The sequence below is a fragment of the Pseudopodoces humilis genome, chromosome 2 (assembly GCF_049639895.1).
Source record: "Pseudopodoces humilis isolate 2021_Gansu_Grassland_sample_001 chromosome 2, ASM4963989v1, whole genome shotgun sequence".
In the NCBI taxonomy this organism is placed as follows: domain Eukaryota; kingdom Metazoa; phylum Chordata; class Aves; order Passeriformes; family Paridae; genus Pseudopodoces; species Pseudopodoces humilis.
In genome coordinates this window covers 95,167,461-95,180,582 of record NC_142201.1, presented here as the reverse complement: position 1 = coordinate 95,180,582, position 13,122 = coordinate 95,167,461, and the positions used below count along the sequence as shown (strand labels likewise).

The 13,122-nt window shown below is 38.8% G+C and overlaps 2 protein-coding genes across 10 annotated transcripts in view; both read left to right on the top strand.

Moving 5' to 3' along the window:
* The window catches only part of SENP7 (SUMO specific peptidase 7), a 45,561-nt gene extending 42,891 nt beyond the window's left edge, over nucleotides 1-2,670 (top strand). For all 7 annotated transcript variants that reach the window (XM_088067791.1, XM_014253444.2, XM_014253442.2 and 4 more), the window contains one exon: nucleotides 532-2,670. In XM_088067791.1, coding sequence (XP_087923917.1) covers nucleotides 532-669 — 138 coding nt within the window. In that variant the 3' untranslated portion in view covers nucleotides 670-2,670. The remainder of the gene's footprint in view (nucleotides 1-531) is intronic.
* Nucleotides 2,671-6,693: 4,023 nt separating this feature from the next.
* IMPG2 (interphotoreceptor matrix proteoglycan 2) overlaps nucleotides 6,694-13,122 on the top strand; it is a 55,729-nt gene continuing 49,300 nt past the window's right edge. For all 3 annotated transcript variants that reach the window (XR_015772032.1, XM_088052195.1, XM_088052194.1), the window contains exons 1-2: nucleotides 6,694-6,968; nucleotides 8,299-8,559. Coding sequence is in view for 2 of the 3 variants with exons in the window: in XM_088052195.1 (XP_087908321.1) it covers nucleotides 6,896-6,968; nucleotides 8,299-8,559 (334 nt within the window). In the remaining variant the exon portion in view is untranslated. The remainder of the gene's footprint in view (nucleotides 6,969-8,298; nucleotides 8,560-13,122) is intronic.

The following is a 13,122-nucleotide window of genomic DNA, read 5'->3' as shown; positions in this document are numbered from 1 at the left end:
ACTTCTCAGCTGTTTCATTTTGCTATCTTCTTTTGTTCCAAATTCTTCCCTTCTCATGTCCTGCTAAAACTGTTATCAGTTGTCTCACTTTTTTGTTGTCTTCTATTTTCTTTTCATGACAGAAAAAGACACATGCTTGAGACAACAAAATCTCAGCATGCTTAACCACTGTATGCTCGACTCTTTGCTATAGTGTGATTGTTCTTATGTGTCTTGTGACTAAAATGCATCTGTTCCTTGTTCGATACCAAAAGTATGGCTACTTTGTCAAAATACATGAAATCTGCCTTTAATGTGTGTTAATACTGATGTGTCTTTAGGAGAATGATGATAACCTGTTCAGTGTTTACCATGAGTACCTTTTGGTAAGGGCACGATGAAGGAACTGCAGTTTTATTTTGAAGGCTGTCAGTCTTGTATGGAAACTTGTTTGTGGCTTCTTGATCTCAGCAGCAGGGGAAGGGTTTGAAATTCTTTCTGAAACTTGTGTTAGTAAATTCATTCCATAAATATTCCTTTTTCTCTTACCAGAATCCCATAGTTAATTTTGAACAACCACTTCATCTGGAGAATTGGTTCCCTCGTCAGCTGATCAGAAACAAAAGAGAAGAAATTCGAGACCTGATCTTGCAACTGCACTTTCAACAGCAAAGTGGCAGCAGCAGCTAATAAATATAATAAGGCAGTCCTGGCAAAGGACACAGCTGTATAAAATAACTGGAACTCTGCTTAGTGATGTTTGGTCTCTCCCTGCCTTGCAATGAAGGAAAAAAAGAAAAGGCATAAGGAGTACTTTTTGTTCAGCATGTATTTATTTAAAGATTTTTATTTTTTTCCGCTGGTGTTGTGTGGTCTTACAATGCTGGAAGGGGGAAAGGAGAAGGTGTAGATAAGAATGTAAATATGTAAGTTAAAGCCAGTGCATATGGATTACTAGTTGAAATCTGCTTACAGGTACAGCTTCAAGGATGTAAAAATACTTTTGTCTTTTGGAGCCTGCTCTTTATAATTCTATATAAACCTAAATGATCCTGTAGGAGTCAGGCCTGAAGACAGGATCTGGATCCTATATTATGTCTTGATTTCCAGCTGATACAGAGTGAATACTATGTATTGTTTTACTTTAAGGCTTTTATATTGACTCTCTTTGGAGATGTATTTTTTGTTTTGTTTCTGATTATAAACAGAAGTAATCTGCATGTGTCAGAAAATTCTGCCAAGATTTGAGGCTGATAAGTTTTCATGATTTTTTAAAAAATTATTTTCCCCCTTCCTAGCATTTTCATAAAAGTGTGTTTCCACAAGTGGAAGACATTTGTTTGAGAGTGACAAAATACTTCAAAGTCAGGAGTGTATTTGCTTTTAAGTTTGTTTTTTTTTTCCTTAGCAGATTTTAGAAGCAAACTTGCTCTCAGAGTACATACCAGTACAGTATGTGTAGGCAGTAGACTTTTAACACTGTTCACCTGATTTTGGGGAATAATTCCTACAAATCTTAAGACATCACCTGCATTAGCAAGGCAAGCAGGCTGTGGCTTAACAACCTCAAAAGTCTGAGGTGCTTTACTGAAAACAAGGTCATTAAGATGTGTGATTTACATATGAGAGAAACAGGATTTGTACCTTGCTCAGGAGAATTGAGTAAAGAGGACTGAATATTGAGTGTTTGAACTCAGACTTGATTTGATAAACTATCATAAGTTCATCACTGTCTTAATTTGTATTTATGTAGCTTTTCCTTGAACAGTGATCACATTTTGATGTGTGCACTTTTTTCTGTACTCACTGCATGATAGAAGGTGACTGTTCTAGAAGGATGCTTTCTACTTTTCCCCCCATAAGTATACCTAAGTGTCATGAGCCTTCAAAAGGACTGTATCAGATAACCACCAAAACCACCTGTGTCATAAAATAGTCTACAAAAACAGAGCTCTTAAAGCTGGAAGTACAGTAGAGTTAAAATAAAAATTGAGGGCAACCCAAAGATGTGAGCCTTTTTATGTCATAGCAAAATTCTCAGGGCCCCTTCCCTCAAGACAGCTCTGAAACCTAGTATTTGGAGAATCCAGTTATTATTTCAGCTTCTGTACAGTCATCCAACACCCCTCCACCCCCCTTTTGTTTCTCAAACCAGGAAGCATTCTTTCTGGGGGAGAGAGACAATTTTGAAACAACAATTTGCTGAGCACAGTTACCTTCTGTATAGCTGTGAGCAGCCTTGTGCAATGACTGTATGTTTCTTGTCTTGGTTTCTAGTTTAATTCTGTAGTTTGTCACTGCCCCTTCTTCCCCTGCCTCCCAACATCTTTCTTCTCATTCCAGAGTTGTGTCCTTCTGCACCTAAATCACAACACCAGCATTACTTACAAGAATAAGTATATTTATTGTAAAACAAAAGATAAAATGCAGAAATATGTTCCCTTTCTTAATTGAATAATATTTTCAGTGTTCCCTTATAAAAAAGAGTTTGGGGTTTTTCGTATGGCAAAGTTAGGTTTTACCACTAAGCAATTGGTTCTTTTTTAGATTGACTGGTTTATAGATATTTAAAAACAAAATGTATGCAATTTTCTAAATTGATTTTATAACACGAAAGGATTACCTTTTTAGATTTCTTACATATGTGCTATGAGAATGTCAATGCATTTGATATTAAAATTATCTCCAGAAGTTGCTGACTATGGTTGTTACCATTCTTTTCCCAGCTGCTACAAATAACCCACAAGTTCAGTGTAAGATAGACTATCTGACTGCTTTTGAGGTATATACACAGTATGTGTGTCTTAACCCAAATGTCTCACCCAGTGATTATGGGACCATCAGCCACAACCCACCCCATGTCCAGCCATTTGCATTTACCAGGTATGGTAAATGCTAGGAGTGTCTGTGCAAGAAACTACATTCCAGGTATCTTCATTCTTCCTTTTTACTTGCTGGAACTCCCCAAACTGGTTAACTTTTTAACCAGATCAACTCAGGGACCTTCTTGCACATCTCTTGCATTTCCATTTCCTGTATTAAGCCCTCTTTAACTGAAATAGTGGAGTGACAGGGTATTTCAAAGCAAACTGTAAGGCTCTTTACCCTAAGCTGTGTAATTTTTGTTTCAAGGCAATCAGTTGTATTCGAATGTGCCTGTGCATTCTGTCTTTGTGGGACCAGAAAATGGCTTCCATGAAGATACCTGAGTCATGGAGATCTGTTTAACATACTGCACAACACAAGAAGCAAGGTAGAAGAGAAATTTGTAACTTGTAGGAGGCAAACCTGTCAGGAAAAATATAAATATAGACATTTAGTTTTCATTAAGAACTGGAGAAGGGAATCTGCAAATATGATTTTGGGGGTTTTGTTCATTTTTTTAAGTATGAGGGGACAGCTGTGTTTTAGCAGTGGAATTGCAGGCATGGATTAATTGCAGTTCATCTGGGCTTTTGTGGTACTCACCTCCTGGAACTTGACCCTGAGATGAGCTTGCAGTGCTCAGGAAGTACTACACCTTAGAAAATAATAACTTGAGAGCTACAGTAGTAACACTTTCATTTTGGTTAGGACAAAGAAGACAAAGAAGCAGAATATTGCTTCTGGCACCCATCTCCCAAAAAAAGAAACCCAAACAAAAAGATGACTGTTTTCCAGATGGAAGAGCAGGAATTGTAGCATGAGACTTGAAAAGTCTCAGAATTGAAAATGTATTGAATAAAACCAAGACTAACAGTAATAGTTCTGCCCAATCAAAGTAAAGTTGGAAATTGAAGTTCAATTGAAGTTCAACCGGGATCATCTTTGACTGTTGAACAAGGTAAGAGATTTATGGTCAGCAGTTCAGAAAAGGAGGAATGCTGGGAATAAGTTTACATTACATGGACAGCATTGATAAGTGTGATAAGTCCTCACTTCCTAATTCTCTACTCAAAATGCTTTACTGTATGATGGAAGAGGTGGCAGTACAACAGGCTATGGTGAGCTGCATTTGGTCAGCTGGAGGGTTAAACAGCCTCAGAACTTGTTTATTCTTGGGAGGTGTTCACCAGAGAACTCTTCAGGAGCACAAGCAGAAAGTGACAGTGGTGAATGCCTGGCCACAGCAACCACAGAAACTGAACAAGTGGAAAGGTTTTGTCTAGCCTAATTGTCTCTGCTAAACTGATTGGGAACTTTGTTGGTGAATCCTGTCAAATGCCATAAAGTCAGCTTCTGTATCCAGTCATGAGAGACAATTTAGATTCTAGAGAGTGAACCTCATGAGCTTGGAGATAGTGGGTATCTGCCATGATGTGGCTCTTTTTAGAGGCATTTTCATAAAGTATTCCTTTATTTGATATTTTTTTAGTTATAGGTGGATTCAGCTTTTTTAATAAATTGTGTTTTAAAAACAGGGACATAGAATGGTATGTGTGCTGTAGCAGTATCTCAGTGAGCATTGCTCTGTAGAGAACTGTGGTTCAGCTAATCACATTTGCTATATGAAAATACATGTTTCTTAAAAATACTGTCAGAAAACTGTCTTTATTTTTGGAGGTACTGGGGTGACCTTGATGTGTTGTGAACTAGAAGATTTCTAGATAACTAGAATTATACTTCCCTTTTTTTCTCAACTAGCAAGAATTCTTTTCATGCATACTTCTGAACAGATACAACTTGTCTGCTGAAACCAAAGAACTATGCATTTTCTGATACTATGTGTTACTGTAAAGGCTTTTGTCAATCAAGGAAAGAATTTTTCCACAATTATTTTGGAACTATATTGCAAGAGTTGTTTTGATTATTTTAAGAAGCCTTAAATGGCTGTGCTTTTAGATATGACTTTTGCTATTATAGGAGATTTTCAGCTGTTGCAGGTCTACATTTCAGTGCTGAATCACTTATATCACTTATAAAATTGACAGCAAACTAATATTTATAAAACTGAATTTACACTTTAAAAAGATTTTATCTCACAGAAGCTGACATAACCATACCATAGAAAACAAATTTTGACAGAGATGGTTTTTATACTCTTCACATTCTGAGTGCCTTTGAGTACTTCGTTGATGAGAGAATCAACAATACTGTAAATCTAAAAAACTCTCCAGGAAAACTTAACTGGGTTTCATACTTTTACTAAGTATGTGTGTTCTGTAAATTGTCTGTAAAGGAATTAGTTGTCACGTGTTCTGGAGGTAAGATAGCTTTTGCCTTTATAAAGTGTGTGTTTCTAACCTTGATCCAGTTGCATTTTTGCAGGGTAATGCAAGCAGAAACATTCATGACACCGAAAGCATGAGTTTCTGCAGAGGATTAAAAAATAAAGCTGTTCTGTGTTGAATCCAGGGTCATAGTAAAGATACCCATGCTAGCCTCAGGAATTGCTGTCTCTACCCAGACATACTGAATAGGACTTTGAAACAGTTTCCTGGGCACCAGTGCAGTGTTGTCTCTGTGCTGTTCCACCTAAAGCTCCAGCATGGTGCTGCCAGCATCATGGTTAGCTTGGCAGAGCCAGACTAGAACTGCAGTGATGGTTTGATAGATCCAAAAATACCTGATTCTAAGAAAACTGAGGGTGTTCAAGCAGCTCAGTGGATAAGCTTTAAGTGTAATTTAATAATTTTGGGGTGGAGGGGGAGAACAAAAGAAAATATGTTACTGTTTTGGAAAATATCAGCAATTGTCTGTTAGATGTCAGAAGACAGAGCATAAAAACAAAGGTAATTTTATTTGATTCCTGTGAGTGTTGTAATACTGCTGATAATTCCCGATATGTGAATTGCTGGCAGTTCAGTAGAGCAGCTAAAAGAAGTGTGCACTGCACTGCCTAAGGAGCTCTGTGTAAAAGCTTTGCAGACAGACATCTTGGAATCCAGCTTTGAAATACTTACACAAAACCACTACCAAAAATAGTCACTTCAGCTAGACCAGCAGTTTGTTCAGATTGATCTGAACACAGTAACCTGAAGGAAGTCCTGAGTAACACCATGCAGAAGACAGCCCTGATGGAGGTTTCCTAGTGGTCTGAATGCAGTCTGCCATTGCAGGGCAGCTTTCATACACGTTTCCACAGCGAGCTGAGAGTGCTGCTGCTTTCCTGTGCTCTGTCCTTTCTGCAGTTTCCTTAGCTGATCATCTCTTCAGGTGTCTGTACTTACTTCTTGCTGCTGCTTGTGTCAGGTAATAGCTGAACAGAGGTGAAAGCATAATGACTTGCCCTGGCTTTATCTTTGGAGGAAGCCCTGCTTTTGGGATGCAGTTGGGATAGTGGTGTAACAGCACAAGATATTCTCCTTTAGCACAGACTCGACAGCAGCCCTGTCCAGAAGAAACAGTCCCACAGAGAGGTTGCTTCAGTGTTTACATATACAGTGGTGTTTAAGTGAGTCATACATTTATATGTGTTTATATTTGTATGAGCAGAAAACAAAACACATGAGACTTTCTACTGGAGATTAGTGTGCTCCCTCTGAAGTCTTGTGGCCAGCAGGATTTTTAAAATGAGCCGAAATTGAAAGGCCAATGAAAAAGTGTGGTTAATTAAATGTGAAAGGTGCTGTCCTTGTTTGGACTGTCTGTTAATGGTATGACAAGCCCTGGTAAAGAGCTTAGCTGGCCAGATTAAAATTAAAAAATTGTGTCAGTCCATCTGCTAGCTCCAAGGAGTCTACTTCGACCACCTTTTCTTGTTTCTTCACTAAACCAGAATACTGTCTTTGAAAAGAACAGATCCAGGATGTATTGGTTGACTTTTTTTACCTAATGCTTTCTCCAAAGATAATGATACGTGACGTCAAGACATTTTCAAGAAGTGCAATGCTCTTGGTTGGTTCAAGGCTACGGTAAAGACAACAACACTTTTGCTAAAAGGGATTGAGATTTCTTGCTTTTATAAATATATTTGGTTTTTATTACACAAATAAGTATGTTTGGCTTCGTGTGGAAAATCTTTCTTTGCCTTCCGGGAATGATTAACACAGATCTTCAAGTAGTTGCAGGTAATGCAGACATCTTTCTTCTGTTCTTGTTTACAAATTTAGCTATGGCAGTGTGTAGAATTAGCAATACCCGTCTGATTTAATTGTAACAAATGGGGCTAATACAGAGAAATGATTGATCAAATTTGTGCTGTGACAGCAGTGTAAATATGGAATACTTAGACTGATTTGCAGGTGGTATAGCTGCACATTTGTCTTGTTTTGAGTGTAGAGGTAGCTGTAGGAGGTGATTTTTTTAAACTCTGAAATGTTAAATACAGGTAATTTTCTCACTTTTCTTTTTCTATTATTAATTTTATATTAAGTCTTAAAAAGCAAGATTCTTCCTTCTGCATATGGGCACTGAACGTGTCAGTTTAGGTAAAGGCTGGGTGTTCGCCTTAGTGACCTTTTTTGATGTTCTTTCTGCCTCTGCTATACCTTTGCAACAGAGCTAATTATTAATATACTATCAAAATAACTATGCCTTTCATCTTTCAGTCATAAAAAAGGTTTACTGACTATGAAGTTGCAGAATAAATTAATAATCTGTTGGATGATGAATGCCATAGAGTTATTACTGTTCTTTCTCTAATAAATGTTTGGTTGTAATTGTTTTTCAGGCATGTTTTCCAGGGAAAAAGTGAAAGAAGTTGAGTTAAATAATTTCAGATCAGCTGACGTTATAGGATAGAAAATTAGACTGTCAGACTTAATCTCAATATACATGTTCTTACCTCAGCTGTTTCCTCAAGTTTCCTCTGGAATGATGTGGAACAATTAATATAAGAGGGAATTAAAAAAAACAAAAACAAACCAAATAAAAAAAAACAAAAAAAAAAGCAAAAAGAAACCCAACATCAAGCTGATGAGCCCTTTCATTCCTCTTTTTTTCCCCCTGCTCTAGTAGAGTAGAGATCTGTCTCAGTGATGGAAGGTTAGCTGTCAATTCAAGCAGCTCTCTTTTTGCAAGGTATACAAATTGCTCTTGTGGAAACAAAGTATGGAGCAGGATTATTTCTCAATGGTTTATTTTACTTCTGGAAAAACCCTGAAAGCTTCCAAATACATGTTTGTTCACAAATACAGTCCCATTGACTTAAGCCTAATGGCAGGTGGGAAGTTAAACACAAAGCATTAGAATTCAAAGGGTTAGAGCCTTATGCTATGTTACCATTTGATGGGATGTTGTAAAGAGCTTAAGGTTGTTTATAATATCGCAATCAGAAACAGGTTCTGTTAACAGAAAAAAGCACAGCAATCTCCTTCAGAGACCGCAGAAGTGACATAAATATACTAATGATTGCATCGTTATCTCCTCTGAGAAATTTGTGTGGTTTTAATTTTACAGCAGAAGCTTATTCAACTGTGGGAGGAGGACAGGCAAAAGATGTTTCACCAGCCCCTCAGCTCAGTGACTGGCAGTTGGCAAACCCTTCTTTGCCTCCTGGGTTGAAAAAGCCTAATGGTATCATGGATGCTGTGCAGTTCCACAGGCATTTGCAGCTGAGAAGGAAGCGGTCCATTCTGTTTCCCAGTGGAGTTAAGATCTGCCCTGATGAATCTGTTGAGCAGGCTATTGCCAACCATCTGAAGTATTTCAGGCTCAGAGGTAAGTACATCCCGTGAGTAATTGATAAAGAATATTCACTTATTAAAAATAAGTTCAAGCTTTTAAACATAATAAATACCAGGCCATAAGAAATACATTTTTTCTAGTGAAACTTTTCTGTGATAATCTTGCTTATGAGAGCTGTTCTGGGCTAAAACCCCAACACTATCTGTCTACACTCCTATATCATAAGAACTCTTACTCCCTGAAACCACATTGTTTACTAAAATAATCCATTCTCAGACCAATTTGAATACTAAGGAAAATAGATGCTATATATGGAGTAGCTAAATAACAGAGTTTGTTTGGTTAATTTAGTGTTCTTAAAGTGCCAGAAGAATTCATTAGGTGGTCAGTCAGAAAAGGCAAGTCTGAGACGATGGCACTTCAGTGTACACTACACTTCAGTGTACAAGTTCTGTGTGTTGGGCTGCAGTATAATGAATAGACAAGCAGCCTTTTTTTTAAGATGTGAAGTTGGTGTGGCAGAGCTTTCTCTGAAGAGGTGCAATATTCCCACTAGCATCTTCTTTCACTTGATGAAATATTACAGGAACATGGTGTATTTCAAACCCTTCTGTCTGACTGCATTGGAACGGGGCATCACAGTCATGCAGCACTTTCTGCTCTTTGTGTCTTTGTGTTGTAGCATTCAAACAATGTGTAGTCATTTTAACGTGTCTGTACAAAATTGGCAAAATGACAGAGCTGCTGTCAGAGGAGAAGGAAGGGTGTTCAGAGACTCATGTTTGATGCGATTTGGTTGCCTATACAGAAACGCTCACTGGTGACAGTTAATTTACTTAGACAAGAGAAAAACAATGACAACCAGGAGCTGCTTAGTGTTTGCATAAAAGTAAACATAAACAATGCATTTGGAGAAGAAATTGAAATTATATGGGGTTTTACAGCCTCATTCAAATATGAATTGTGCCCAGCTTGCAAGGGCTGTTGACACTGATGATGATGCTGATGGTGTGACAGGCTTTGCCAGTTTCTTATTTCCAGCCAAGAGGACTCAACTGTTCTTTTTGTTCTGAATGAATCCATACATATTTTAATACTGCTTTAACTGCAGTTACCTCTCAGTTATCTGTGGTAGGGCTACATTAGGGCAATACCAACTAAGCAAAGGTGTGAGTGATAATAAAGAAGAAAGAAATCTGAAAATTAGGTTGCAAAAGTATCTTTAGGTCTTAATAATCCTAGGCTGAACCAAAAATCCACCTAGTCCATCTGTTTCTTTACTAGGATTTAACAGCTTTCACAGTCCACCAGGTTTTCTTGAGTACAGAGGCCGTAATTACCATTAATGCTTGTAAGTTAAAACTTTTGGAAAAGATCTCTGAAAGTAGAAGAGGTGACTTTAATTCGCAGCAAGCCACATAAGATCTGGTTCAAGCAACTTGTCATCTTCATTCTGTTAGCTCCAGGAGTGCTGGGTGGTGTCTACCTGAGTAGGTACCTGAGGTCAAGAGAGTCCATGTGCTATGTATTGGGTTTGTGTGGCAAAATTTTGGTAGCAGGGGGCTACAAGGGTGACTTCTCTGAGAAGCTGCCAGACTCTTCCCCTGTATCAACAGAGCCAAAAACACCCAGCTCTGCTGGTCAAGGCCAATCCCATCAGCAACAGTGGTAGCACCTCTGGGGGAATATAATTGAGAAGGAAGAAGTTGCACAGCAGCAATTGCAGTTGAAAGAGAAGACTGAAAATATAAGACAGAAACAGCTTTTCAGACACCAAAGTGAGTGAAGGAGGAGGAGGAGGAGGAGGTGCTGCAGGTGCCAAAGCAGGGATTCCCCTGCAGCCTGTGGTGCAGAACATGGTGGTAAATGGCACTGCAGAACCCCACCTGCAGCCTGTGCCAGAGCAGGCAGATGCCCAGAGGAAGCTGGGACCCCATGGGAAGCCCACGCTGGAGCAGGCTTTGGGCAGGATGTGTGGCCCCATGGAGAGAGGAGCCTGCACTGGAGCAGGTTTGCTGGCAGGACTTGTGACCCCATGGGAGTCTGTTCCTGAAGGACTTGCACCCCCTGGAAGGAACCCGCGCTGGAACAGCTTGTGAAGAGCTGCAGCCTGTGGAAAGGACTTACATTGGAGAAGTTAGCAAAGAACTGTTTCCCATGGGGGAGGCCTCACACTGGAGCCAGGGAAGAGTGTGAGGAGTCCTCCCTCTGAGGGGGAAGTAGTGACAGAGACTGCAGTGATGAACTTAGCACAGTCCCACTCCCCCATCCCCCTGCACCACTGCAGGTGAGGAGTTAAAGAAAACCAGGAGTGAAGTTAGGCCTGGGGAAAAGGGAGGGATGAGGGGAAGGTGTTTCATGACTTGGTTCAATTTCTCATTGTCCTGCTCACATTTCATTGGTAATAAATTCAAGGAATATCCCCAAGCATAGCATCTTGACAGAACCTGGTGAGTGTTCTCTTGCTGTCCTTATCTCAACCTGAGCCTTTTGTTACATTTTCTCTCCTTTGTCCAGGTGAAGAGTAGAGTGATAGAGCAGGTTTGGTGGGCACCTTGTATCTGAATTCAGTGTTACTGATTTCTATGCAAAATTTTTAGTAGCCATCTGGATAGCCACAGTCCATTGTCAACAAAATAATCATAGGAAAAAGTGTGGTCACTGTTTAACACTCAGAGACCAGCTACTATGAGTGACTAGGAAAACAACTAACCCCAAAAGGGAATAAATATAAATGTACACAGAATCTGCTGATTTTTTAATCTCAGTGTGTATTTTTAGATTATTTTTTTTTATTATTCTGTATATGTTGAATTAAGAAATTACTTCAATATCACTATATGACTTTTCTGGAAAGGATAGTTCTAATACACTCTACTCTTGGTTTTTTTTTACTGCCAGCAATACCATGCCACTGGTTTGGAAGGAAAGGTTGATTGCTACTGTGATGTAAGAGCTTGTTAGAAAATAAGAAAATATTTTCATGTGCTGATTATCCAAATTGTTTGTTCTGTCTGTGTCTACCTTAGAAGGAAACAGGTGGCAATATAATTATCTGTCTGTAGCTCCTATAGCTTTATTTACTTTTGCTAGCTGGCAAAAGCCTCTCTAAGTGTCAGACTGACAGATGAACATTCCTGTCACAGGTTTTAAGGAAGTGCTTCTGTCATATTGCTGTAGGCTTAACAGCGTACAGCTTTCTTTTTTCTGACTACAACATCTGGATTTTTTGGGCCTTAAAAAGATGCAAGTTATAGAATGTGATAAATACGTAATTGAAACACAACAAAATACAGGGATCTGGAGAAAAATCAGTACTTTCTAAAACAGCAGTATTGACCTTCAACATATGAAAATCTAACTAATGGTGTGATTATTGGTGGTTCTTTTATTACTGTGGTATTAAGAGGCACCAGCCTGGAACCAGGGGGTTTGTACTTCTTCTTCTACACCTGCAGTCTAGAAGACAAATTTCTGAAGTGCTGCTTTATTTCTGCAGTCAATCACATGCAGAACAGAGTTTTGCAGCAGCAGACAATACTATTTTCACTCTTTTGAGATGAATCCTGGATTATGATTGTCTTTGTACTGCCCTGTCTCTATCTCTTGTAGCTATGTATGGAGGCTGCTGCTGTTAGCTGACTTTCTATTTAATTTTTTTGTAATATGGGGATGGAAATCAGTCATAGAAATTTTCAGACTCGATACTGTAGGCCTATGGGCTGGGTCTTAGAGTGCATTTAACTGATGTCCTTTTAAATGCTGTAGCGTTATGGCTGCTGATGGAAGAGTCATTCAAACGTAATGGTTCAATGCTAGACTGTTGTGACAAATACAAAGTGTGTCCAACAGGCAGCTGGAGATTCTACAAAAAAAAATGTTTTGGAAACTAATAGTGGGATTTCAGTGAGTGGGCTGTACATTTTAATGTCTGGTAGGATGTTCTTTACTGCTGACAGGGAAATGTTAGCCTGAGCCATAGATAAATAAAATTTATTATATTAAAAACAGACATGCCCACTCAGACCACGTCTCTTGTGACCAGTCACCTTATGTACACAGTTCACATAATCTGAATCTGTCCCTTCTCTGTTGTGTAAATTGTTGGTAGAGGATTGTAGTAGGCTTAGAAGTTGAATTAGCATGTAGAACAGAAACAATATAAGGATTACAAGATTGGTAAACAGTAAAAGCCGTGCTATCTCATGCCTCTTAATTGGGCTGCTGGATTTTGCCACCATGGCTCAGGGTAATATGCTTCTTTGCCACCTCTGAGATGTAATTACTCTGGTGGCTACCTTTCCTAAATTCTCTTGACAATTTTTTCCTACTGTGACCCTCTGTCTTAAACTATTCAGTGTATGCTTGTGAGTACTTTTTTTTTTTGTTTGTTTGTTTGTTTTTTTTGTGAGCACTGATCTTCTTTTCACATGAGTAGATCAGATAGTCTCTCTGCCAGAACTGTTCTTGTCAGCCACAGCTTCAGATAAAGCTGAACATCTAAGGATAGCTTTTAGATACTGACCAAACAAGGAAATAGATTATATTGCAGTGGGCCGTAGCTGATGAGACACATGGACATTTTTCAACTTTGGA